The sequence below is a fragment of the Berghia stephanieae genome, chromosome 8 (genome assembly GCF_034508935.2).
Source record: "Berghia stephanieae isolate SIO BIC M18660-M18661 chromosome 8, UCSD_Bste_1.3, whole genome shotgun sequence".
Taxonomy (NCBI): Eukaryota; Metazoa; Mollusca; class Gastropoda; order Nudibranchia; family Aeolidiidae; genus Berghia; species Berghia stephanieae.
The window spans coordinates 16,116,498-16,143,997 of NC_088367.1; the positions used below are offsets into that span (position 1 = coordinate 16,116,498).

General features: G+C 36.5%; 1 protein-coding gene across 6 annotated transcripts in view; it reads left to right on the top strand.

The window, feature by feature from the left end:
• LOC144978250 (uncharacterized) overlaps nt 1–17,153 on the top strand; it is a 165,347-nt gene extending 148,194 nt beyond the window's left edge. For all 6 annotated transcript variants that reach the window (XM_078924083.1, XM_078924084.1, XM_078924086.1 and 3 more), the window contains 6 exons: nt 1–552; nt 1,139–1,207; nt 1,989–2,338; nt 4,317–4,737; nt 6,086–6,396; nt 10,230–17,153. The exon at nt 1–552 is cut by the window's left edge and continues 183 nt beyond it. In XM_078924083.1, the coding sequence (XP_078780209.1) occupies nt 327–552; nt 1,139–1,207; nt 1,989–2,338; nt 4,317–4,737; nt 6,086–6,396; nt 10,230–14,174 (5,322 nt within the window). In that variant the 5' untranslated portion in view covers nt 1–326 and the 3' untranslated portion in view covers nt 14,175–17,153. The remainder of the gene's footprint in view (nt 553–1,138; nt 1,208–1,988; nt 2,339–4,316; nt 4,738–6,085; nt 6,397–10,229) is intronic.
• The last annotated feature ends 10,347 nt before the right edge of the window (nt 17,154–27,500 follow it).

Genomic DNA, 27,500 nt, shown 5'->3' on the forward strand with positions numbered 1-27,500 from the left:
TAGGAGGCAGCAGAAATATCTAAGACTTTTTAAGAGTCATTGCTCATTTCCACCATCGTTATCATCGTCGTCGCCGTCTTCATTCCTTTTCACTTCTTTTTTATCATCAGCATCCTTATTATCTTGTTCATTTGCGACATTTATTTTATCATCGTCCTCATCGACTCCTCAAACGTTGACCTTTTCATAAAAAAAAGTTTAAAGGTCACAGTTTCAAAATATATTACTCTATTTAAGTCTTGTAAAACAACAAGAATTCTCCACCATCTTGCACAATACAGCCAAATAACAATCACCCCACCACCACTTCTACTACCACTTCCACAATGAAAGAGAGAGTAGACGCCACCAAAATACACAGAGAGCCCTCCACTACGGGGCCCACGGCCACGGCTAACGGGCCCGGCTCCCAGCCAGAACTCGGCACCACGCCTAAGCTGGATATGGAAATAAAGACAGAGGTTAAAGATGAGGACATGGGAGGGAAGAAGACCCCATCTTCCACAGATTCAAGCAGACCTCCCTCCAGGAAACTCAACAATGGGGAATCTGGTATAGCCTTGCCCATCAGTTCTCTCTCTCTCTCTCTCTCTCTCTCTCTCTCTCTCTCTCTCTCTCTCTCTCTCTCTCTCTCTCTCTCTCTCTCTCTCTCTCTCTTCTCTCTCTCTCTCTCTTTCTTTCTCTCTCTCTCTCTCTCTCTCTCTCTCTCTCTCTCTCTCTCTCTCTCTCTCTCTCTCTCTCTCTCTCTCTCTCCCCCTCTCTAATAGAATTGAAAGTCAAGCTAGTTGATTACTTTCCTGTGTTATTAAAGGGTTCTTAATCATATTTCAACCTAATAATGAGACCGTGACTCCGTTTTCATCAACTTTTCTTTAAATCGAAAAAATCTAATTTTAAAACTTTGTGTTGGATCTTTGGATATAATATTAATTTACAATTGCCTGGAGGATTGATAACTTGTCCTTCAATTATCTTAAATTAAATTCGAGGTGCATTTACCATAGAGTGAGTGCATTAAAAAAAAAATAATCCAAGAATCAGGAGAAACATGGGTCTCTTTTGTTTTAATGTAAATAATAGATTGCTAGATATTATGTTTGATGCATATTTTTGATAACTTTATTTTTCATTTCCTCAGATTGTTCCATATCGGTAAAATCCGAAGACAACAACAACAAAAGAATCAAACTAGAGAAAAAACACGAGAGTGAGTGATTAGAAATGGGTCATCTACATAACAAACCGTGGCATTGAATTAAGACCGGTGTATTATTCTGCCTGGTCTTTAAATTTAATGTGATACAGCCATCCGCCATCTTATTTTGGACGGCCGGCTCTTTTCTGTTACATAACATTCATCGTTTTATCTTTCTGCATGCCGCGTTGACTGGGCAAATTGAGCTGTGTACAGATTACCGTGTATAAAACACATGGATGTTTTGAGTCTAGTGTTTAAAAAAAAAAAACAGCCTGGTTCAAAGTTTCATTATTTATTTAATTTCTTTTACTTTATTTATTTTTTGATCAATAATTTTTTTAGTGCTTCCCAGCTGTCATGATTTGATTCAATGCGGAGCGAATGTAATATGTATTAAATCATATGAGGGAGGGGGATTTTTTTTTTCTTGTATTTAAATGACCCTCATCTTGGCAAAAAAAACTCTCAAACCTGGATCATTTTAAATCGATCAATATTTGAACGACATTTTTCTGGCCACATTTTTAAATATATATTTTTCTAGAGTGTGGCAGTTAACTGGTTTTAAAAGGGATTTGAAAATGTAGTCTTGTTATGAACAAATTGATTTTGTGATAAGATGTGCATTAAAATAGTTTGTGTCAATTTCAGCAGCGCTCATAAGCTAAATTGATTTTGATAAAATCAGGGGCATACTTTGAGATTCAATGATCGCATTGTCACAGAAGTTATTTTATATCAGCCATTTACAATTTATTTTGATATTTCTTTCATTCAATTTTCTCTTCAGACAATAAATGTGAAAATGGCAAGCCAGGCTCTATAGAGAAGTCTCCCCAACTTCCCACTACCCCACAACTTCCATCCTCGGGAAGCAACACACCATCCACAGTTATGCCCTCCAGTGGTCCAGGCCTGGGGCCCACACCACCCATCAGTCAGCCCCAGGGCCCAATGGGGCCCAACAACAACAGCATGGTAGTAACTAGCAGTGAACCGCCATTCATGCAGCAGCAGAGCCAGATTTTCGTCTTCTCCACCACCCTAGCCAACCAAGCTACTGAGAGTGTTAGGGCCGGTCAGTGTAAGAGTATCTTACAGTATCACATGGAACATCCCAACACTAAGGCATTCCTACAGGTGAGCGTTTGAAAGCAACATGATCGTAAATTTGTCTCTTCTTTATAATGTGGACGGAAGCTATAATTTTAATTGAATTTAATTATACTTCCTTGTTTGTTCTGGGATTTTTTAGGTTTTTATTTCGGGTGGGGAGGGAGGTGTTTGGGATTTTTTGTTTGTTTTCTTTTTTTTGTGGGGGGGGGGGGGGGGGGGGGAACTATAGAATTAATTGTTGTCACCTGAAAACTGAGTAATATGTGAAATGACTGTATAAGCCAAAACCTGAGTGTACCTTTAATAAAGTTTGCAGATGACACCGCTCTTCAAGGCCTCATAACAAATGGCAACGAAGTGGCTTATAGGCAAGAAATTGATAGATTTGTGTCTTGGTGTGATGCCCACCACCTAGAGCTTAACATAAGCAAGACAAAGGAGCTAGTGATTGACTTTAGGAGAGTGAAGGAACCGATAGAACTGTTAAAATTAAAGGACCAATTCGTCCAGCGAGTTCCTCACTACAAATACCTTGGTGTAACGATTGATGACAGGCTCAAGTGGGATGAACACTTGAAAATAATTAGGCATAAGATGTGCAGACGTACATATTTTTTATCAAAACTCTCTCAGTTTAGAATAGATAAAACCCTCTGCACATTATTTTATAGAGCAGTAATCGAAAGTGTTTTGTCATTTTGTATAACAGCTTGGGGAGGCAATTGCTTCGCAGTGGAAAGGAACAAAATAAATTCAAATATTAAAAAATCCATTAAACGCTATATAAATGATGTTGACGATGTAGATCTTTTATACGAGAAATTTTGTATAACTAAAATAACTAAAATATTAAATGACCAGTATCATCCACTAAGACCATCAATTATTATGTCAGAAAGAAGTGGTCGCCCTTTCTCTATTTCAACGAAAACAGAGAGACACCGAAAATCTTTTCTGCCGTCCAGTATTAGGCTTTATAACAACAAGCAATAATCATTTTATATAATTATTTCTCATTTTTACTTTTTTTAAATATAAATATTAATTTATTAATTTATTTGTTTTTCAATCTTTTCAATTTTCAATTTATAGTGACAGTTTTAACTATTTTACAGTGTTGATATTATTCATATTATAAAGCGCAGCTCTGGTTATAGAGCTGCTCCTTTTTTTATTTTTTTTTTTTTTTTTATTTATTTATTTTTTTTTTTTTTTTATATATACATCCTATTTCCATTGTATTTTTATTGTGTAAATTATAACACGTCTGTACAAAAAATTTCCTTTTTGGGATGCAATAAAGTATTATTATTATTATTATTATTATATTATTATTAAAACTTTTCTAATTAATATTTAGCAAAAATGAATAGAATATAACAGCTTCAGAAAAAGAGTAAAATATTCTTCGTGGAATGTATTGGAGCCAAAGGATTACTCGAGTCAACCACAAAAACAATTAAAAATTGTAATACTGGACATATAATCCAGATAGATGGAAGAAAGGGTTTCGAGCATCCAGTAGGGATAAAGAATGGCAGGAAACAGATGATCAGAAATACAAAATGTTAGTTGTTCACACTTAAAGAAAATGTATCTACTATTTTACTTAAGGAAGCATGTAAAATTGTCCAAGTCCCATGTTTTCCATAGTAAAATCAGATTTTCAACATTCAAATCACTTCACATGAGATCAACACGGGCAAGAGACTTTGGGTCACATATTGATATATCTGTCGTAAAATACTAGAGTCACCTATTCTTTTCGTTTTCTTAAAGTTGTCAGGTATGTGATGCACATATTCTACACTCTCTTATTAGATACTAGTAGTTATATTTTTTAGATCTGGGATTTTGAAATAGGTTGATGAAAAGGGCTTAAGAAGATTTAGAGAGGCCATTGTGGGAATGGATGCATGATTGTCAGAGGTTTTTACTATGTTAAGAATCCACATTATCTTGATGATGATAATATTACTTTTGTATTATCTTTTCTTCTCAGAAAAATCCGTTGAAATCCAATACCAACCTTAGAATGGGATGTCCTCAAGGTATGCAAGGGGGGCCTGGGATGAAAGGACAAGGACCTCCAGGTATGATGCCAATGCAAGGCCCGTCACCTCAGAACTGGAGGCCTGGAGGGCCGATGGATGACCCTAGTATGATGGGGCCGGGAGGGCCTATGATGCCTGGAGGGGGATACCCTCCCAATAGTACAGGTCCACGTATGATGGGTGGTTGGGGAGGAGGTGGTCCAGGGGGCCCACATCCAATGATGGGGCCTGGCGGACTTTATCCAGGAGGTCCCATGATGGATATGGAAAACCCAGACTTTTTGGGTTCTTCGGGCCCCATGAATATCTCGTCCAGTCAGGTGCCTGATGAAAACTTGACTTCGGAGCAGAGGCAGCACAGATCAAAAGGTAGGAAGATCTCTCACTGTCAGCAATATGCCCGCTTGAAAATTCACTTCAACCTGATTTTTTTAACATATTAACAAATTAAACTATTTTGTTCTCAGGGACGAGTATATTGATAGACACACATGGAATGAGATTTTTTTTAAAGTTAGCTCAGAATAGAGAAGGATGGAAACTGTCTGTGGCCTATACCCTGACCCAGGGTGAAAAAGGCAATGATGATGATGAATATAGGCTCTAAAACTGACTTTATTATTTAACATTTTGTCCTCAGCAGGAGTAAATAATTTATCAAAGTACCTGAGCACCAAACTTTCTTTTTTAACAAGTTTTGTTGAATCTTACAAATCTTTGCAATCCTGATGTTAGAGCTACAAGTTTTCTGAAGTATACATACAGCAATGAATTTTATATCAGAATATTTGGCACACTTGCCAGTTATAATAATAATAATAATAATAATAATAATAATAATAATAATAATAATGATAATGTACTTTATTCATTCAAAAAGGAAATTTTTGTACAGACGTAAAAAATACTGACAATGCTACATACATAAACATAATATACGTAAATAAATGTGGCAAAATAAAACTTGGTAATAGGTATTATGTAATAATATTGTAAGCTGTGAGAATAATTACATAGTATAAATTTCAAGGGACGTAGTATAAATTTCAAGGGACATACAGATTATATAATTGTAAAGATATGGATATCTAGTAAAGTGTATATTGATGTCAACATATAAAAAAAATTAATAAAATTTTAATTTAATTGGAGAGCAAAATTTTGGTTTGTTTGGGGTTTTTTTTCTTCAGATTTTTCAAATCAATTCTTTTTAGGAAAAATAATAAGATATTGGGTATTTTTTTCTTCTCAAAACAGACATTTGACCAAATTGAACCACACTACTACTACACCTCTAGCTCTAAATTAGTTAAAACTAATAATTCTTATAAGTATAGCTTAAAATAAAACATTTTTGGTTATTTTTTATCTTAGGATTTTTTAATTCTTGTTTATAGCAGGTCTGATTTTGCTTTGAAGTATTCAGTTGTATCTTCTTTTTATTTCTCACAATTATGAAGCCATCTTTTCTGTTATTAGAATATTATGAAAAGTTTTTGTTACAATTCTTTTATACATTCACATTCTTATTCTTAGGATCATTTAAAAAGTTAGGAGTGCTAAGTATGTACAAACCCAACTTTCACTGTATCCAGTTTAATTATTTTTTGCCGTATACATTTCCGATTTAGCATTCTTTGTTTCACAATCATGTGATTTCACTTCCATCAATATATAGACAAAGACATAAGACTCATGTTCTACTCATCCATCCTAGGTCTAGCCCAACTTACAAAGATCCACCAAATGTTAATGGGAGGTAATGGGGCCTCACAAGATGGAAGAGGTCCTCCCATGATGATGGGCCCAGATGGAAGGCCTCAGCAGATGCCGGGAGGTATGTATCCAGGCGGGCCCCGCATGACAGCGCAGCAACAGCAGCAACAGGCCATGATGTACCACCAGCAGGGCATGATGCCTCCCCACGGAATGATGTCTCCACAGCAACAGCACATGATGGCCCAGCAGGGGATGGGACCTTATGGGCCTCGATGCCCTGGCCCTCCTGGGATGAATGGAAAAGATCAGGTAGGGAGTTGTTTTGGAAGATTTCCTATAGACCCATTGCAAATGATTAAGGGGCTGTTTGGGTCTAATTATTTGGAAAATCCTTCAAAAAATTGATTTTGAGATTTTGGTGGAAAACGATATTTTATTATCTTAGAAATAATATAATTGAAGTCCAAATTCTTAAAATATAATATAAAGGCACGAAAAACACAGTTGAAAAGAGTACAGGTAGTAAGAAAAGTGTGAAAAACAGAAAGTTATTTTGCTATTTTCTCAAATGTCATTTTTCTAAGGTTATGGGATACTGTGTAACAACAAGATATGAAGTGAATAGAAAAGTGCCAGAAGACAATAGAGAATAAAAATTTTTCGCGGCAGTGGTGGGGTTTGAACCTGCGACCTTATTGGTACGACAACTCCGCCTGGCAGGTGAGAGCGTGGCTCTACCGTGTGAGCTATCCACGAACACAAAAATATTCGTTTCAAACCCAAAGTCATTACTAGATCCCTCTCTCACCCACTTCTTGAGACCGCCGATTCGTTCGTACACCACCATCGCGAATAATTTTGACCAGCAGTTAAGCTTAATAGCCAATATTCTCAACACAAACATATAACATAGAAACGATTGAGACATTGAGTATGCTCCGGTGTATGGGGTGAATTTTTAATTCAGAAAAGTGAGTGGAGCAGGCACTTATGTTGGTAACAACAAGATATGAAGTGAATAGAAAAGTGCCAGAAGACAATAGAGAATAAAACGAACGAATCGGCGGTCTCAAGAAGTGGGTGAGAGAGGGATCTAGTAATGACTTTGAGTTTGAAACGAATATTTTTGTGTTCGTGGATAGCTCACACGGTAGAGCCACGCTCTCACCTGCCAGGCGGAGTTGTCGTACCAATAAGGTCGCAGGTTCAAACCCCACCACCGCCGCGAAAAATTTTTATTCTCTATTGTCTTCTGGCACTTTTCTATTCACTTCATATCTTGTTGTTACCAAAATAAGTGCCTGCTCCACTCACTTTTCTGAATTAAAAATTCACCCCATACACCGGAGCATACTCAATGTCTCAATCGTTTCTATGTTATATGTTTGTGTTGAGAATATTGGCTATTAAGCTTAACTGCTGGTCAAAATTATTCGCGATGGTGGTGTACGAACGAATCGGCGGTCTCAAGAAGTGGGTGAGAGAGGGATCTAGTAATGACTTTGAGTTTGAAACGAATATTTTTGTGTTCGTGGATAGCTCACACGGTAGAGCCACGCTCTCACCTGCCAGGCGGAGTTGTCGTACCAATAAGGTCGCAGGTTCAAACCCCACCACCGCCGCGAAAAATTTTTATTCTCTATTGTCTTCTGGCACTTTTCTATTCACTTCATATCTTGTTGTTACCAACATAAGTGCCTGCTCCACTCACTTTTCTGAATTAAAAATTCACCCCATAACCGGAGCATACTCAATGTCTCAATCGTTTCTATGTTATATGTTTGTGTTGAGAATATTGGCTATTAAGCTTAACTGCTGGTCAAAATTATTCGCGATGGTGGTGTACGAACGAATCGGCGGTCTCAAGAAGTGGGTGAGAGAGGGATCTAGTAATGACTTTGAGTTTGAAACGAATATTTTTGTGTTCGTGGATAGCTCACACGGTAGAGCCACGCTCTCACCTGCCAGGCGGAGTTGTCGTACCAATAAGGTCGCAGGTTCAAACCCCACCACCGCCGCGAAAAAAATTTTATTCTCTATTGTCTTCTGGCACTTTTCTATTCACTTCATATCTTGTTGTTACCAACATAAGTGCCTGCTCCACTCACTTTTCTGAATTAAAAATTCACCCCATACACCGGAGCATACTCAATGTCTCAATCGTTTCTATGTTATATGTTTGTGTTGAGAATATTGGCTATTAAGCTTAACTGCTGGTCAAAATTATTCGCGATGGTGGTGTACGAACGAATCGGCGGTCTCAAGAAGTGGGTGAGAGAGGGATCTAGTAATGACTTTGAGTTTGAAACGAATATTTTTGTGTTCGTGGATAGCTCACACGGTAGAGCCACGCTCTCACCTGCCAGGCGGAGTTGTCGTACCAATAAGGTCGCAGGTTCAAACCCCACCACCGCCGCGAAAAATTTTTATTCTCTATTGTCTTCTGGCACTTTTCTATTCACTTCATATCTTGTTGTTACCAACATAAGTGCCTGCTCCACTCACTTTTCTGAATTAAAAATTCACCCCATACACCGGAGCATACTCAATGTCTCAATCGTTTCTATGTTATATGTTTGTGTTGAGAATATTGGCTATTAAGCTTAACTGCTGGTCAAAATTATTCGCGATGGTGGTGTACGAACGAATCGGCGGTCTCAAGAAGTGGGTGAGAGAGGGATCTAGTAATGACTTTGAGTTTGAAACGAATATTTTTGTGTTCGTGGATAGCTCACACGGTAGAGCCACGCTCTCACCTGCCAGGCGGAGTTGTCGTACCAATAAGGTCGCAGGTTCAAACCCCACCACCGCCGCGAAAAATTTTTATTCTCTATTGTCTTCTGGCACTTTTCTATTCACTTCATATCTTGTTGTTACCAACATAAGTGCCTGCTCCACTCACTTTTCTGAATTAAAAAAGGGATACTGTGTCAAACATTTCTCAGAATCTATTCAATGAAATTGTCTGAAAATTTCCAGTTATCACAGAGATAATGTATTATATCACCATAGAGAGATTATTTTGATAAGGTATGTGTATTTTGAATTATAATTCAAATTATAAATTTTTAACATCACTTTTGTCATAACATTTTGATTCTCAACTTTGTAATGTTCTAATAAAAATTCCATAAGCTAAAGCTGTAAAATCTCTCTTTTGTGACATAAAATGCTACAATGTTGATAAGAGAGAGGAATATGGAGGTCATTCATTCATTAGTATTTATGGAACGTTTGCCTCAAGATTGTTTTTTTTTTTTTTTTATTCCAGACCCCCAAATTAGGTCGTAAAACGGGTATCAATACAGATAATTTATATTTTTCACCAAAAATGTTTTTTAACCTATAATAACGATACAGAATGATTAAAACCATCCAATATAGGTGATTACATTTTTTTTAGAAAAGACCCAAACCACCCCTTTAAAAAAAAAAAAAAAAACAGATTGTAATAAATGCTCGTCACCATTTTGTAGGGTGCTGATCAAAGTGACAAGAGTTTCCACCAGCTCTAATCAGACCCCCATCACCCAATTATAAATTGGTATACTTTAGAAAATCCAGTAAATTTCTTTGTGAATGGTTGTGAAAGATTTCTTTTAAAAAACGGTCATTACATCTCTCTCCAATCTGAAGTAGTCAGATTATATGACTAGGTGATGTACATGCACCAAAAATTACAGCATTTTAACAATTGTTTGACAGTTGTTGGGGGTTTCAATAACTCACATGGTTTTATATCACATGTCTAAGGGAATAGGATCTCTGGAGTGAAATAGAAAATGAACTTGAACACTGCTTTATTGTGATATCCTTTTTAATAGGACTCTTTATTTTGTTTTAAAAGTTTCAACGAGAGTTTTTAAAAACAGGCCCAGCTGCCTGTTAAAGCCAGAAAAACTTACAAATTCTTATTGGATTTGAACCATTGCATGAGAACGATTATTTCATTTTTAAAATTAATTTTTTATCAGTATTAACTATTCATACATCTTCCACTATTTTTCATTAAGTTAACTTACACCTATCTATTGCTAAATTTTCACTTTTATATTTTCCAATAAAAACAAATAGGCCATTAATATTTTGTCATTTTCAAGTATATAATGTCATTCATGTTTTTTTGCCTTTCTCTTCCTCAGTTCCACGCTCAGAGAGAATGGATGCACATGCAGCAGGATTACATGATGGAGAAGCAGCATCGAATGCAGCATATTAGAGGGCCTGGTGGACCCCCTGGCCCTCCACACATGGGAGATCATGGTGGACCACCACCATCTTACTACTCGTCCATCTCTCAGAAGCATGCAGGCATGCCAGGAGGTGGGCCCACCTCACCTACAGGAATGAATGGAATGCCCATGCCCCCGATGGGTGGGCCCATGGGCCCTGATGGAATGGGAGACCCAACGGGAATGGGCATGTATGGGCCAGGAGGCCCTGGTGGACCTCATCCGCACATGGGAATGGACCCGATGGTACCTGGGGGAATGCAGGGGTACCCACCCCATGGCATGCCACCTCAGGGTCCAATGGATCCTGGATTCGATCCAACAATGCCTGGAGCCATGGCCCCTGGGATCAGCCCAGGGGCCCCACGGCACGCTGGCCCCATGGGGCCACATGGTCACCCATCACACCCTCATCACCACCCTCATCACCCTCATCATCATCCTCACATGATGGGGCCTGGTCACGCTACCTCTCCATCACAAGTTACGTTACATCGGGCTGGTAACCCAGAACAGTTTAATCCAGAGACAATGGGTGGGGTTATACCCCCAGTGATACCTCCAGCTAGTTCTGGCGCCGGCACAAACAATAGCAGCAGCAACAAACCACCTCCCAGCTATGCTCAGGCACAGAAACGGAAACGGTCAGCCGTCAGCGATGACCATAGCGGTTTGGACGACTATAGCAAAGGCAATCTACAACATACTCCCTCGCCAACTAAAATCCACTACCACCTCAACCAGTTTGAAGGTCAGGAACTCACTATCACAAAACAATTGAATGCAGCGTTTGTCGCGGGAAGTGGGGGTGATGAGTCTATGTGCGGTACTGATACAAATCCCTCCTCCATCCCACTCAACAATAATTTTAATAATAACAATAATAACAGCCATACAAACTCTCCTCTTCACAGTGGTCCCCTTGGTCCCAACAAAGGGCCCTTACTGTCCAACACACCTCCCGTTCCCCCAACCTCTGCAGGGCCATCACCTATGGGGCCTCAAGGGGCCCAACAACCACACTCCAATGCTCCTGGTGCTAACATGAGACTCTCACATTTTGACCCATCGAACCCTTCATTATCCAATGGCGTTAGTAGCGCTCCAAATACCCCCAACCCCAATACTAAAGGAGGATCATCATCTTTATCAACTTCATCATCATCTTTATCAGTTTCTTCATCTCCGGCCTCAGCCATGTCCAATATCACATCAGCTAGCTTAGCAAACCTGGCAAAAGGCGTAGAGAATCTGTCCAATCGGATGCAGCAGAATATGATGCAAGGTGGTCCCTTCCACAGTATTCAGATGCAGGGTCAAATGACCTCAACTGGTGGTCCTGGGGGTACTGCTGCTGGTGGCAATATTAACAACAGTGGTAGCAATAATGGACAATCGAACAATACTGATAACAATAACGCAACTCCAAATAACATTAGCAATAATAATAACAATACTGATGTATCTTGTCCTGTTGCTGTCCCAACATCATTGACATCATCTCACATCAGCTCTGCCCCATCATCATCATTATCATTATCCTCGTCCACATCATCATCTTCATCATCATCAACTACAACCACAGCATCATCAACAGTAGTAACCACCTCAGTGACTCCTCCGAGTGTCAACAACACATACATTGCCACCAACATGTCCATATCACAGGTCAACATCCCAAACCACCCTGCCATGAACAGCTATGTCAACATGCAAATGCAATCAATGGATGGACAGCAGCAGCAGCCGCAACATCAACAACAACAAATGCTTGGTGTTGGCGGATCCCAACCACCTCACCATCTCGCCCAACAACAACAACAACAACATCAAACTATGATGGGATCTACCACAACAGCAATGGGCCCACGAGGGCCTGTTCCAGGGGGCCCTAATGTTGGTCCAATGACTCATCACCACCATCACCACATGAGCCAGTCTCAAGCCATGATGGCTGGTGGAGGCCCCCCACCACCGGGTCAGATGGGTCCCGGCCCCATGATGCATGGCAATGCTGGCCATGCCAATCCCATGATGCCAAATCCTCAACAGCAAGCAATGATGAATCCAAATCACCCCGCCAACCCTGGTGTACCTCCAGGTTCCACCCCCATGTCCAAAAACTCATCTCACCTCCAGTTCACATCGCCACCCCTCTCCCACTCCCAACAAATGCTCCCCGGTGGTCCCAGCAGTGTCCCAGCATCATCATCTCAAGGCCCTCCATCTGTTGGTATGGTGCCCAACTCCCCGCAATTCCCTGCTGCTTCCCCTGCTGGAGCCCAAGGCTCCACCAACAACTCAAGTGTTCAAATCCAACAGAAAGGTCATAACACCATTCAATACCTCCCTGCTAATCCTCCATCTTCAAACCCAAATGGTTCCACCCCTCAATCCAGCAAATCCCGCCCACCTTCAGAGATTGATTATTCAGGCATGCCCCGATTCCCATCCCCTCACCCGACGATGGATGTGAAAAGCCCCGCATCATCCACATTACAGTACTTCCCTAACAACTCCCCAAGTGGAGCCCCACCTCGAGGCCCACCTATGTCTATGCCTAACTCCATGTCAAGTGTTGCTGCCATGGGCCCTGAATTCGCCAACCAAGCAAATATCGCAATGCAGCAGTCAGCAGCCATGATGAGAAGCCCTAGTTTGTCTGATATGCAAGCCATGCAGGGTCCAGGAGGCCCCATGGGTCAAGGAGTACCTCCAGGCCCTCACAACATGCCTCCTACCTCAATGGGCCCTGGTGGCCACCACCCCCATGCAACAGGGCCCATGTACAGTGGAATGCCACCCAATCCAATGATGCCAGGTGGTCCAATGCCAGGCCCTGGCCATGATCCCTCCATGATGGGAATGGGGCCAGGAGGAGGGCCCCCTCATCCCCACATGCGCCCAGGACACTCTCCAGGCATGATGCGTTCTGTACCCCCAATGATGGGTTCTGGTGGTTTGGAGTGCGTTTCTCCCATTCCAGGAATGGGGGGCTATATGAACAACGGGCCCTCCATTGAACAGGCCCAGGCCCAAGCCCAAGCTCACGCTGCAGCAATGATGATGCAGGGAACCTCTGATTCTTCCCCTCACCCCCCACCGTCCAGCAGTGCCACCTCTCATCCCATTGCCTCATCGATAATGAGTAGTGTCACTTCTCCAATGGGAGCCCTGGCTGCAGGCTCCATGCCAACCCAACAACCTACACCCCATGGAGGAGCCCCATCCATGTCCGCTACCCGCCCCGTTCCATCCCCCCATGGGGCCCCTGTTCCAGGCCCTTCACCCCATTCCCAAATGGTACCAGGTCCATCCCCTCACAGAACCTCAATGGCCCCAGGAGCCACGCATGGCCCCATGTCAGGAGGACCATCCCCTCATGGTGGCCCAATGGGCCCTGCAGGACCATCACCTCATCCACACATGCCCCCAGGACCATCACCTCATGGCCACATGGGAGGGATGTCCCCGCATATGGGAGGTGCAGGAATGCCACCCCACAGTCACATGCCCCCTCATATGGCAGGAGGCCCCTCACCTATGCATGGACCCCACGGCACCCCCATGGCCCCTGGAAACGGTATGCCCCCGAGACACCCAAGTATGGGCCCCATGGGAATGGGAGGCCCAGGAGGAATGCCACCAGGTCCCCCAAGTATGGGTGGTCCCATGGGCCCTGGTGCCACTGGCCAATATCCCGGTAATATGCAGTACTCTCAATATCAACCCGACTTCTACCACCCATCTTCGCGAGGCCATCCTCACCAAATGATGGGAGGCCCTGGTGGAATGATGGGTGGGCCCCCTGGACAACCATATGGAATGCTTCCCTCCATGCCTGGGCCAAGCTGAGAAAGAATTCAGTATTTTTTGAGATTTAAAAAAAACATATTTAGTCCATCCAGTGATAGCAGAATGCCTTCATTCTCAAGAGAGAATTGGTTTAAACTTCTTACCAATGTTTCAAAGGTTCATCCAATTCTCGGCCCTACTCATTGTGAAGTAAGTTGCTCGTGTTATGTGCTGCATCTCATTGCTCACAAACTTGGAATGTTTGATGGGCAGGAAATCAATGCCATACCTACAGTAAATGACAAATGGAATAACCAAAAGGAGTTATTTCTTTGTAGATAATGTTAAAATAAAGTAATTTCTTTCTATTCATTCGTGTATACAATGTGATGGATAATGAATAATGATATTCACATGGTGTTCACAAGAAAAAGAAACTTCTCATATGGATTAAGTGTGTAAGAAACCAATCATTCTCATTTTTTATGGATTATGCCTGCCATAAAAGGGGAAAGCCATTATTGCTTTAAGGGAGTATTTATCTCTCAAAGATTGGGAGAAAAATAAGAAATCGTTCCATTGTCATACTTGTAAATAGATGTTACATTCGGAAGACTACCTGTGTAATTCTTTGTTTTAATGGATTACTTTCACATTTGTTTTGCAATTTCAATTGATGCAACGGAAGAAATGAAAAATTAGAATATGAATCACACACTTTGTATGTTTTAAATGGTGTTGGTATTCTATTTTGGACTAAGACCTTGGGATTCTTAAAATATCTATCGATACTCACTAACTCACTCACTCAATTCGCTTTGTGCATCAGGTGCTTGAGACAGCAGCAAGGGAATTCCAATGATCTTGATCTTTCACTGCATGGGGCGCAGTCTACAAGCCAAGTCCTCAGGATTTTAGTTCTCTTTCAGCTGACCAGTCCTATTAGAATAAAAATACTGAGAATAAGAGGGTGAAAACGTTATTAGTTTTGTTTACTAATCAGCTATCCATCAATGTGGATTCCCCCAAATGACAATGAAGGTCATTCCTTTTTATTTTGGTAAACTATATTATTGGCTATCTGGGTAGTGTATATTGAATATCTTATATACAGATGATTTTAATGTTGGTGTGAACAAACTATCGTCTGCCAGACAACACTCTTTTTTTATTCTATGAACTTTGTTGTCACAATTTGTTTTGTTTGAAATTCTATGATAGATTGGATTATTCCTTTGATTCAGAAGGGGAAGGGAAAGGTCATTGTTATTGTTACCATGACCACAAATAAACAACTACATATGGGCATTCTATTCTGGTAATATCAAATGTAATGAATGAGATGGTCTGATATGATGTTCGCCGTTTGAAATGGTGTGAAGATTTCTTTGGATGAAAATATAGACTTGTATGGTCCAATGTTCCCTTCTCTGATTTAACTTTCCTTGTAATTGAAGAGCTTAATTATTGTACTGTTTACTCGATTGTTTTATCAAAGCAGTCTCAGGCTAGAAAAAATGAAGTCAGTTTAGTGACAGTGCGACACAGGGATATAGTCTGTGCCTGGGAGCAACAGGTATGAATGTAGTCTTTGTAAATTCATAGTCTGATCCTGCCCAAAAAATGACATCACAATACACAGCCATAGCTTCAAAATCAAGCGAACAGTCACTTACATGCTATAGTATAGCTAACCTACAACTCAGTTTTCACTTTTTAGTGAGCGTCGCCTAGTATTGCAATTTTCTAGTAATTCCCAGGCTTTAATTTGATGAAAGCTAATGAATAATACACCAATTGTGCTGTGTGGCCAAGAGCAAGTCCCCTAACGTAACGTATCATAGTCATAGGAGGCAATTCTTATGGATACCCAGAATGGTTAGATTGAAAAAACTACTATTGACAATTTAAAGTTTTCCTTTGACATATTTTTAAATTTAGGTCATCTAAACTCTACATCTATAGTCTACTGACTATCCCATTATCTCTTTTTTTTTTTTTTTTACAAGGGCTAAAAAACAATTACGTAAACATAAAGTGTAACAAGTACCATAATCCTCTAAAAACATAATCAAATGATGGAAATGGCGTTAGCATGATAAAATTATCAATGTTATACCTATTGTATTTTGGCATATGAAAACAATTGAACTTGTGCCAGTGGCAGAATGGTCATCATAACTGAACACATCTTCTCATGATAACTATTTTTTTTTGAGAAACCTAAATTTTTAATTCGTTCACAAAGATTTTAAAAATGAACTGGCATTTACAGTCTGATGTGATCCAATTTAGTGCATTTCTTTCTACTATGACGTCATTTTTCATGTCATCATAGATTTTGCACACAATTGGTTTATCAAAATTTAAATTATTTTTTTTTGTAAGTGAATTAAAAATATAAGCCAATCAAAAGTGAACCAGGGTGAGGTCACAGGGTTCAGATGTTGAAATGAATTATAATGACTGAATAAGCTCTGACTGAGTAACCGATTTTTTGTGGCATGTTTTAAATATAAGTATATGTTATTATTTCATAGTTAGAAAAGATAATGTAAGCTTTTAAAAAAGGAAAACGGGAAAGATAATGTAAGCTTTAAAAAAAGGAAAACGGGAATAATGTTTTGATTAGATTTCTTTCGTTTCAGTGGGGGTTTTTTCTTAAGTTTTTTTAGTGTGTGTAAATTAAAATTTTGTAGGAAATGTAATGCAATACAAAAGCTCACAGATCCCATCCATAATATGCAACTGGCAAGACAAAATTCCAAGTATAGGTTGGGTTTAATACATTTTCATTTTCATGTTAATGATTTACCTACCTTTTTAAATTTTTTTTTTTTTTTTTGCACATTGTGTAATTAATAGCTCATTTTGTGAAGATATTGTTGTCATGATTCTTATTGTTTTTGTCATTGTCGTTGTGTTCTCTTCTCATCATCATCACCATTATGATGATTCTTTTTATGATGTAAAGTTTGTTTTTGTTTTTAAAAATTATTGTTATTATTATTATTATTATTATTATTATTATTATTATTATTATTAATTATTATTATTATTATTATTATTATTATTGTTTATTATTATTATTATTATTATTATTATTATTATTATTATTATTTTGAATTTCTATAAGAAATGATGAACAAGAATTAACTTAATATCATATACTATAGCTTTAATTCTGTTTAAGACACACGCCATTGTCAGATAAAAAACTTTTAAGTTTGGACTCCTGAAACTCCTGAAGCATAATAATAATAATAAATAGTTTGTTGAATTATATGTGTTTTTGTTTTTTATTTCCCTTACTGTTATTTTGACGAGTTTAGGTTGTAAACTTTTTAAATTTTGATATGTTGTCAAAAGCGATAGTTGAGTGCGGAAGGTTATTTCAGCCCTGATCCTTTTTGACGTTTGGGAGAACAGCTTACTTTCATTTTAGCTAGAAAGTGTTTAGTTGTCAAAAAGTCTCAAATCTAAGTATTCGAAAAATTCTAATCAGAATCATTAAACTTTATGAACTAAATTAACATTTTCTTCTAGCTTAAAGAAAGAGTGAAGCTCATTAAGTACGGTATTAATCTTTTTTTTTTTTTTGGTCATTTTTATTCTTTTTCAAAAATTTACAAATGTACGCATTAGGCACTTAAAAATGAAAAAAGATTGGGGTTTTTTTTATCACTGAGATGACAGCTTTAATTTAAAATATTATTCATTACTTGTGTTCAACTGTACTGACCTCCCACTTTTTATATACTTATATGATAAGGTTTTGATGCATTGTCATTGACAGACTTGAACCTTCACATGGAAACAATATCTCTACCATCATCATTGTGTTATCAATGACATTTTTATAGCTCTAGCTTTACTTTTATATATATATAAATATCGGTTTTGTTTTGCCTGGTGATGACGACATATTCAAACTGATAAGAATTGGTAAAAAGACATACTTTTCAAATCTATCATTCAGTGTTTTTAATGTCTCAAAGAAATCATTTTATTATTCATATAACAATCACAGCATATGACTGCATAGCCATACACTGACAAAATTCATTGAAATTTACATAAAGTCAACACCTCTTGCTGGTCCCTAAGTTTCAGTTCTTTTGACCTCCCATAGTGGGCAGGAGGTCGCTCGCTGTATCTCCTATCCCCCTTTTTCTGTTTTCCGAGTTGCTTTTTGTCTTTGTCTTGGAATGGGATTACTTAGTTTTGCATTAGCACTAGCTGGAGTCCTTGACCGGGAGGGGGGGGGGGGGGGGATAGTCAAATGTTTTGGGAGATGACATCTCTTCCTTGTAAATCATCTCTCTGTTATGTTCTGTTACATTTTTTTTGTATTAAATGTATAATGGTTTGTAAACATTTGAGTGTATTCCTCTTAGTGGGACATGTGCTTTTGTCTGGACGAGACTTTTAGGTGATCTCCAAGTACACTGATGGTGCACTCTTGGAATCTACTTCTGTTCAAATTCATGTGCTTTCAAATGTATATCTATAACTATATAACTTTTCTTTACTATCCCATTTTCCTCCTTTTCACTGGCATTTAAGTGATCTAAATGTGTCACAAGTGCCGTAAAACCCCTAAAAAACAACAAACAACAAAGTTTCTGTTCTTTATTTAAGTGTTGCCTTGAATACAAATACAAGCAGTCTTTCTGGTCCAGCGGTGTTGGCTTTGTCATGCTTCCAATGTACAATTCTTCAGTTTGGTCAAGGAAACTTGAAATTGAAATTGAAGGATGAGCTCTAACTTGTCAAAAAGTTTTAAACCAGAGATTTCAAATGTATTTTGTCAGTATAGGGCAGTATAGAAACTGTATTGAGTGGTTATGACTCCATGCTAAAGTTGTTATAATGTCAACACGACGACTGTGTGTGCCATCTTCATTCTTCAACTGAAAACCAGCCGGCCTTGCAGAAGAAAACAAAAAATTTTATATTTAATTCATTTTGGTAATAATATAATTCTTTCCTGTGTATATTCATCGTTATTCGTCATTCATCGAATTTCATGGTCTGTAGGGAGATCACCTCTCCTGTCTTCTATCACCCTATTATCTAACTTCCTTTTCCAAGTTTAAATAGAGAACAGGTGTAGATTCCAAGAGCACTAGAGTCTTTGTCTCGGAATGAGATTACTTGGTTTTGTTCTGGCCCTTATTCGTGTCCTTTGGCTGAGAGGGAAACATTCAAATGTACTGGATTAGTTTTGATGTTTTCCTTTCTTTTAAATGTAGATGCTGTTATAGATTTTGGTTTTAATATAATTTGTAAACATTTGAGTGTGATCCTTTTTAGTGGGGATCCTATCTGGATGAGACTTTCGGGTGATCTCAAACTAGGAACACTGATAGTGTGCTCCTGGAATCTACTTCTGTTCACTAATTGAACCATTCCTCTTTTCTTACTTATGCTCAGGTGCTTTAATTGTAAATCTAGAAGTTGATTATTCCATCCTCTTTCACTTTACCTAAAAGTGTTGCAAAGCACAGTAAAACCCATTCATCAAATTGTTCTGTTTTTTGTTGGGGGTTGTTTTGTTGTTTTTGTTTGATTTTTTTTTTTTTTTTTTTTTTTTTTTGGGGGGGGGGGGGTGGGGTGGTTTTTTTTTTTTTTTTTTTTTTTTTTTTTTTTTTTTTTTTTTTTTTTTTTTTGTTTTTTGTTTTGTTTTGTTTTTGTTTTGTTTTTTTTTTGGGGGGGGGAGGTAAACTTAATTCAAATATATTATCTCAGTCAGCAATGTGATAGTGGAGGAAGAGTGTAAATTCAATGTTTTGTAATTATTGACATTAAGAGGGTTGATGACATTCAGTGGGTGGGTGGTGCTACTTTTCTAACTTACCCCCCACCCCATTTCCCTGTTTCTATTGTCCCCTCCCATTGAAGTTCTCTTCTCTCTTCCTGAAAGTTTTACCAGGCTCTGGCTGAGCTTATTCACTGATCATCCTTTTTCTCAGTTACTGGCCTCTTTGGTATAGATTACCATCCCCTAATACAAACAAAATATGACGAGAATAAAGCTTTTTTTTTAAAAACTGGAAAAGATGCATTAAAGCTGAAATTGTCTTCTAACGTTTGAAAAATAGACGTGACGAACGAGATCATGAACATGACTTTAAAGTCCCACGTGAACCAATAGTCCCAAATTTCGTCAACTTACAAATTGTAATAAGATGATAATAGTTAATGAGATTCACAGGGAAAGTTTGTTTGTTTGTTTTTTTTGTTTTTTTTTTGTGTTGTTTTGGGGTTTTTTTTAATTTTTGAATGTATTTAACCCATTTCCCTTTTGACAATAGGTAATTAATCTTAGTTGAATAGGTAATTTCAGATTTTTCTCATTTTTTTCAAAACTCTTATCGAATACACTGGGAATGCTGCTGGTTAGCCGAAAGTATAATTTATTGATATCAATCAGATTAACCCGCCATTGTTTATTGTGTGTGTGGGTGCGTGTGTGTGTGTTGACTCTCGTGATTAGTTGGAGAAATATCTATTTATTGGCATTTTCCGTATTTTCCATTTCTTCTTTTCTGAAATAAGGTGGCAAGAAAAAGTTCATTCTTGTGTCTTATATATATATATATATATATATATATATATATATATATATATATATATATATTATATTATATATATATATATATATATTATATATATGGATTTTATAGAATAGCCAAGTTTATGTCATCTTAATAAGAATGACAAGAAACCTTGATCCGAAACTAACTATCTGTGTCATATTTTTTAAATGACATTGCACACGGCCAATGCGATAGGAGACAGTTCAGTAAGGTCGTCTTGCTAATCTACCGAAACGAAATGTTTTTCTTCGTAGTATCGTTCCATGACTGAAACTTTAACTTTAACAAGATAATCCATGACGTCTCGTTATTATACCTTTTGTGAATTTTTGGATTTTTTGTTTTGTTTGGTTTTCAGGGATTTTTTTTTATTTATTTATTTATATATTTATTTATTTTGTTTGGGGTTTTTTTTTCATATTTTTCCTCACTAAAGATGTTTATATGATTCAATGTTTAATTTATTAAATTAGCTTTAAAATTCCTTATAGATAAATTTGAATGAAATCAAAAACAAAGATTGGAAGAGAGAGAGGGAAGGGGGTCTATGACCCCCCATGGTGGGCAGGAGGTCACACTGTGTCTTCTATCTCCTTATACCTGTTTTCCGAGTGGCTTTCTATCTTTGTCTTGGAATGGGATTTTGGTTTGTCCTAGCCCTGGCCTGAGTCCTTGACTGTGGGGGGAAACATTCTCAAATGTCTAGTTATAGTTTTGGGAGATGACATCTTTTTCGTCTTGTATGTACTGTTATAATATATGTACGCATTTGAGTGTGTTCCTCGTTAGTGGGATCCTGTGCTTGTGTCTGGATGAGACATTTAAAGTTGATCTAAAAATAAGTGCAATGCATGACAGTATGCTCTTGGAATCTGCAATCTGTTCCCTATTTGTACCATTCCCCTTTGTCATACTTTTTCTTAGCTGCTTTAATCGTAAATCTATAATCTGTTGCCTATTCCATTTCCTTCCTTTTGACAGGCATTTAAATGACATAAATGTGTCGCAAGCGCCGTAAAAACTTTAAAAACATAAAAAGCAAACATTATTTTCATTTCCGTTTTTTTTCTTTTGGTTTTCTTTTGTTGGGTTTTTTTTTTTTTTTAAGTTGATCTAAAAATAAGTGCAATGCATGACAGTATGCTCTTGGAATCTGCAATCTGTTCCCTATTTGTACCATTCCCCTTTGTCATACTTTTTCTTAGCTGCTTTAATCGTAAATCTATAATCTGTTGCCTATTCCATTTCCTTCTTTTGACAGGCATTTAAATGACATAAATGTGTCGCAAGCGCCGTAAAAACTTTAAAAACATAAAAAGCAAACATTATTTTCATTTCCGTTTTTTTTCTTTTGGTTTTCTTTTGTTGGGTTTTTTTTTTTTAAGGAAGGGGGGGGGGGGGTATTTTTGTTTTGTTTTGTTTGTTGTTGTTTTTTTAAATGTCTTATTAAACTGCTGCTACCTCTGCTGTAAAAGTTGTTTTGTTGTTTTGTTTTGTTTTATTTTGTCGGATATTTTTATCCCTTTTCTTTGATTATTTATCATTCTCTTTTCATAATCAATAAATCCAGGCTTCCTTTTCTGTTACTGCTGAAATTTTTAAATTATTTTTTTTTAATGGTTAAATCTTAAGTTCTTGTATGTTCTTGAGTTTTCTTTTTAATATCGCAGTGCTTTCGTAAAATCAGATCGTAATTGCTTGAGGATTTATTTTTTGAATGTTCGGTTAAAATTATATTGATGTTGACGATGACGACAAACAGCAAATAGCAAACAAATTGATTGATAGAAAGAAAGATGATAGATAAGATAGATAAATAGATGAAACGGTTGTTGTTAGTTAGATTGATAGATAGATAAATAGATGAATGGGTTGTAAGTTAGTTAGAGGGGCGGGGGAAGGTTAGGTTAATGACGACGAAGAAGACATTTATAGACTGACGAGAGACACATACGATAGAAATATTGTAGATTGATAGATAGATAGAGGTGAACGAGGATGAAAACAACAAAAAGATGGAGAAGGTGATAGGATAGCACAGAAAGACAATAAAATAAAATAGAAAGGGGGAAGGAGTGGACTTTATGGCGAAGGGGAAGAAATAATTTAGGAAATTTAAATCATTTTTTTACGTGGTAATGAAATCGTAATAAGATGAAACCATTCAAAACAAGTCTGATGGAAGGAGCTGTCAAAAGTTTTATCAAATTACAACATTGACGAACATCATCGAAAAATTATATTCTTGTTTTATTTCATCCTTTAATTTTTACATTCTTTTTTTTTTTTTTTTTTTTTTTTTTTTTTTTTTTTTTTTTTTTTTTTTTTTTTTTTATATTGTTTATTAAAGTTTTCATGCAAGCAACAATTGTTGTTATTACCAAGAGTTCTATTTATTTGATTTGTTATTAGGACGTGTTTTCCTGAGTATTAATTTGTTTTTGTTTTACAGTCTAATTTTTTGTATTTGAGGTTTTCGTTGTTTTTTGGTTTTTGTCTTTGTTGTTGTTTTTGGGTTTTTTGTTTTTTGTTGTTTTTTTTGGGTTTTGTTGTTTGTTTTTGAGGGGTTTTTTTTGTCGTTTTGAGTTTGTTTTTTTTTTGTTGTTTTGTTTTTTGTTTTGTCTTTTGGGTTTTTAATTGATGGGGTGGGGGGGGTTGTTTTTGGTTTTTTTAAATGTGTATTCTTGGGTTTTGTTTTTGTTTTTGATTTCGAAAAAATTCTTTTACATTGAGGTGAATTTGATGCAGGGTTTATATCGAATTGGTGTTATGTTTTATTAAATTATGTCAGTTTGAAAGTATGGCTTAAATCTTATTATTATTATTATTATTATTATTATTATTATTATTATATTATTATATTATGTTATTGTTGTTGTTGTTATTATTATTATTGTTAATATTTATTATTATTATTATTATTATTATTGTTATTATTATTATTATTATTATTATTATTATTATTATCATTATCATTATCATCATCATTATTACTATTAACACGACCATCTCTCAGCTGAGTCTGATCAATAACTGGACCCTTCCCAACATCGTTATATAATAACTAGACTAGGTTTAGATCTAATACATAATATGTAGATACCTACTCGAAAAGAATAGTGAAAAACGACGCGACTCTAGGTTGTATTGTAAATTCGGATATGTTGAATCAAAGCTGTTGTTTAATTACTTGCTATCATTCAGTTTTACCCCGTTCCGATTTTCTATCTTTTTATATTTTATTTTTTTATTTTTTTACGTCTTCCTTTTTTTTTTTTTTTTTTTTTCTTTTTTTTTTTTTTTTTTAGTTGTTTTTATAGTTACTGCTTTGTTTCATATTGACAGGCTGCTGACAAATTCGTGCATTTTCATAAAAGTTGATTTACCTCATTTTAAAATGTTATTAAGTTTTATTCCCGTTGTTTTGTTTGATTTGTTTGTGTTTTGTTAATCGGTTTTTTCCCTTGGTTTTTTATTTGTTGTTTTTTTTTTTTTTTTTCTTTTCTACTGAGGTTCTGTAATATTTTCTAAAATGGATGTCATCTCAACGCTCACGGCGTCGTCTTGCCTGTGCAAAAATAATAAATACGTAAATAAATTAATGAAAACACACGTTCCATTTCACAATGCTTCAAATCGAGACACAGACATATTGCGTTTGGTTCTACTCTCTTTCCGAATTCCTTGTTGTTGTTATTATTACTACTCTCTCTCTCTCTCTCTCTCTCTCTCTCTCTCTCTCTCTCTCTCTCTCTCTCTCTCTCTCTCTTGGTGTATGTGTGTGTCAGAGAGGCGCGTGTGTGTGTGTGTGTGGGGGGGGGGGGGGGGGGGGGGCTTTGGGAAATTATGGTTGCTTTTTCTGTAATAATCACGCTCACAAATTGCCTCCGGTTAGTATAGATCTCAACGCAGCCTTGATCTTGAGTTTTGTATGTCGGTGTGTGTGTGTGTGCGCGCGCCATACATACGTAGATGCTTTTAGAAGTAATGTCTATCATTATTGTAATTATGATAAATAAAGAGATTTTTTTTGGTCATTTTATGTGATTGAGTGTATATGTTACTAGCTTTGGGTATATGTGTATTTGTGAGTTTGGAGAGAGAGAGAGAGAGAGAGAGAGAGAGAGAGAGAGAGAGAGAGTGACGTATAAAAAAATAGTCATAATAGTAACGATACCATGATAACAGATTTACCCGTATGTTCTTAACCTTTATTAAATCAAATCACAGAATCCCTGGTTAAATACTACCCGACTTCAATTTGATTACGATTACCCATAGTGTTATTATAAACTATTATATACTAGTACGTACTAGTACCGAATATGTATGCCATATCAAGCCGTCATCGGCACATCCAGACATATCCTTAATGCCAACCAATTCCTTGTACTCTACTAGTTGGGATATATATATAAATATATATATATATATATATATATATATATATATATATATATATATATATATATATATATATATTATATATATATATATATATATATATATATATATATATAAATTTGTTACACTGTTTTCATAATATAATAATAACAACAATAATAATTACTATTATTATAATGATAATTATTAATATTATTATATTATTATTATTATTATTATTTTTATTATTATTATTATTATTATTATTATTATTATTATTATTACTATTATTATAAATCTTACAGTGTACACAGCCATAATACATTTTAAACTGTTTGATGTTATCTAGTGGTGTAATTAATTTATACACTTAACGAAATACATATTCTATTTGCCTCGACTGGCGGGTATAAATCCTATAATCGTCATCGAATTTTTGTTGTGTGCATTTTATGACAACAATTTATTATTTTTCTATACCTAGATATCTACTAATATTTTACTTTAAAACATTTTTGGGTTTGTTTTGTAGAGGGTTTTTTTTTACCGCGAACCGAACTGGAACTCCAATATGACCCTTGACCCAGCTTGTCACTGTCTGTGATTGGCTGTAAAAATTAACTTGAAAAGGAAAATCATCTCTGCTCACTTAGGAATAATAATCATTGCAGTCACCATTGCAGTACATTTTACTTTTATCTACCATTAGTCTTACCCAATTTGTAGTCGACAAAATTCGTTGATGTTCCTAAGTATGCCTGTCAAAATGTCAGAGAATACTTAAAAGTTGATTGGAGTATTCGTTAAACATAACAAATTTTAAGCGAATGCTAGATAGATAAGTTTGAGTTTCCAAATAATACATAGTATAGTTCACGATGTTGGGTTGTTTTTTTTTTTTTTAGCAGAAACCTCTTCATCACCGAAATAGAAATGTGACAAATGTGTTTACGAGTAGCCTCTATATAAGTACGTAACTAAGAGGACCAAGTATGTATACTCGACTTGGCAAAATAATCTGACTGGGTGGGGATCCTGACCTCCCATAGCGGGCAGGGAGGTACATACTGTGTCTTCTATCCCCTTATATCTGTTATCCAACATGCTTTCTGTCTTTGTCTCGGAATGAGATTACTTGGTTTTGTCCTGGCACTGGCCGGAATCCTAGCTGGGAGGGAAACAGTCAAATGCAGTTATTGTTTTGGGAGATGATATTTTTTTCCTTGTAAATCATCTCTCTGTTATGTATTATTATTTTTATTTTGAATGTATAATGTAAGCATTTGAGTGTGTTCCTCTTTGTTGGATTTTGTGCTTGTGTCTGGATGAGACTTGTAGGTGATTTCAAACTAAGTACATTGCGGGTGGTTGGATGGGAGCAATCACCCTTGAATCATATACCTATGATGTTCGCATGGGTGTACGATCCGATAGTGATGTCGTTTCTTCTTCTCTTTACTAGCCTATCCTGCTTCTTTGGTTTGTGATTGTATTTTTGACAGGGGATATTTTTTTTCCTGTAAATCCTCTGCCTGTTTGTTCTTGGTTATTTATAATTTAGCTTATGATATCTTTAGGTTATGATTTTGATTGACATTTGTACTATTTTTGTTAGATTGCTTGTTTTTTTGTTTCAGCGGTCTCTCATATAACCTCAATTGTGTTGGAAGAGACCTAAAGCAACAAACAAACAAACAAACAAAACTAAGTACATTGGTGGTATGCTCTTGGAATCTACATCTGATCCCTAATTGTTCTCAATTCCCCTTTGTCTTACTTTTTCTTGGGTGCTTTAATTGTAATTCTAGAACTTTTTACTATCCCATTTTCTTCCTTTTTACTGGTGCTGATATAACCTAAATGTGTTGCAAGCGCCGTAAAACCCTTTAAAAAATAATAATAATAATCTGAAGGGTGTGAAAATACTAGGCTTGAAGATCTGGACTGTTGAAGTGTTGAGTCAAATTGTTTTTTGTTCTTGGACGAAAAAGGTTGGAGTCCAAACGTTTTTTTTTTACTTTTACGTATACCTAATCTGTTAATCGCATCGAAGCTATTATATCCATTTTTTTGGTTTAATGATAACAGTAATTATAGTTATTCCAATAGTTCTATCATGAGATGTATGTGGTTTATTCTTTAGAGTGTGAGTCTATAGTTTATCATATCGGTGCCAAAATGGTTAGATTTTGTCAGGTTGTCGAGTGTGGGGTATCCGGCTTATTCTAGTGTTGTGATATTGTGTGACTCGTGACATCGATTCCTTGTGGTATTGTGAGTTTTCGGCACTATTTTATATATATATATATATATATAGATATATATATATATATATATATATATATATATATATATATATATATATATATATATATATATACTATATATATATATATATATA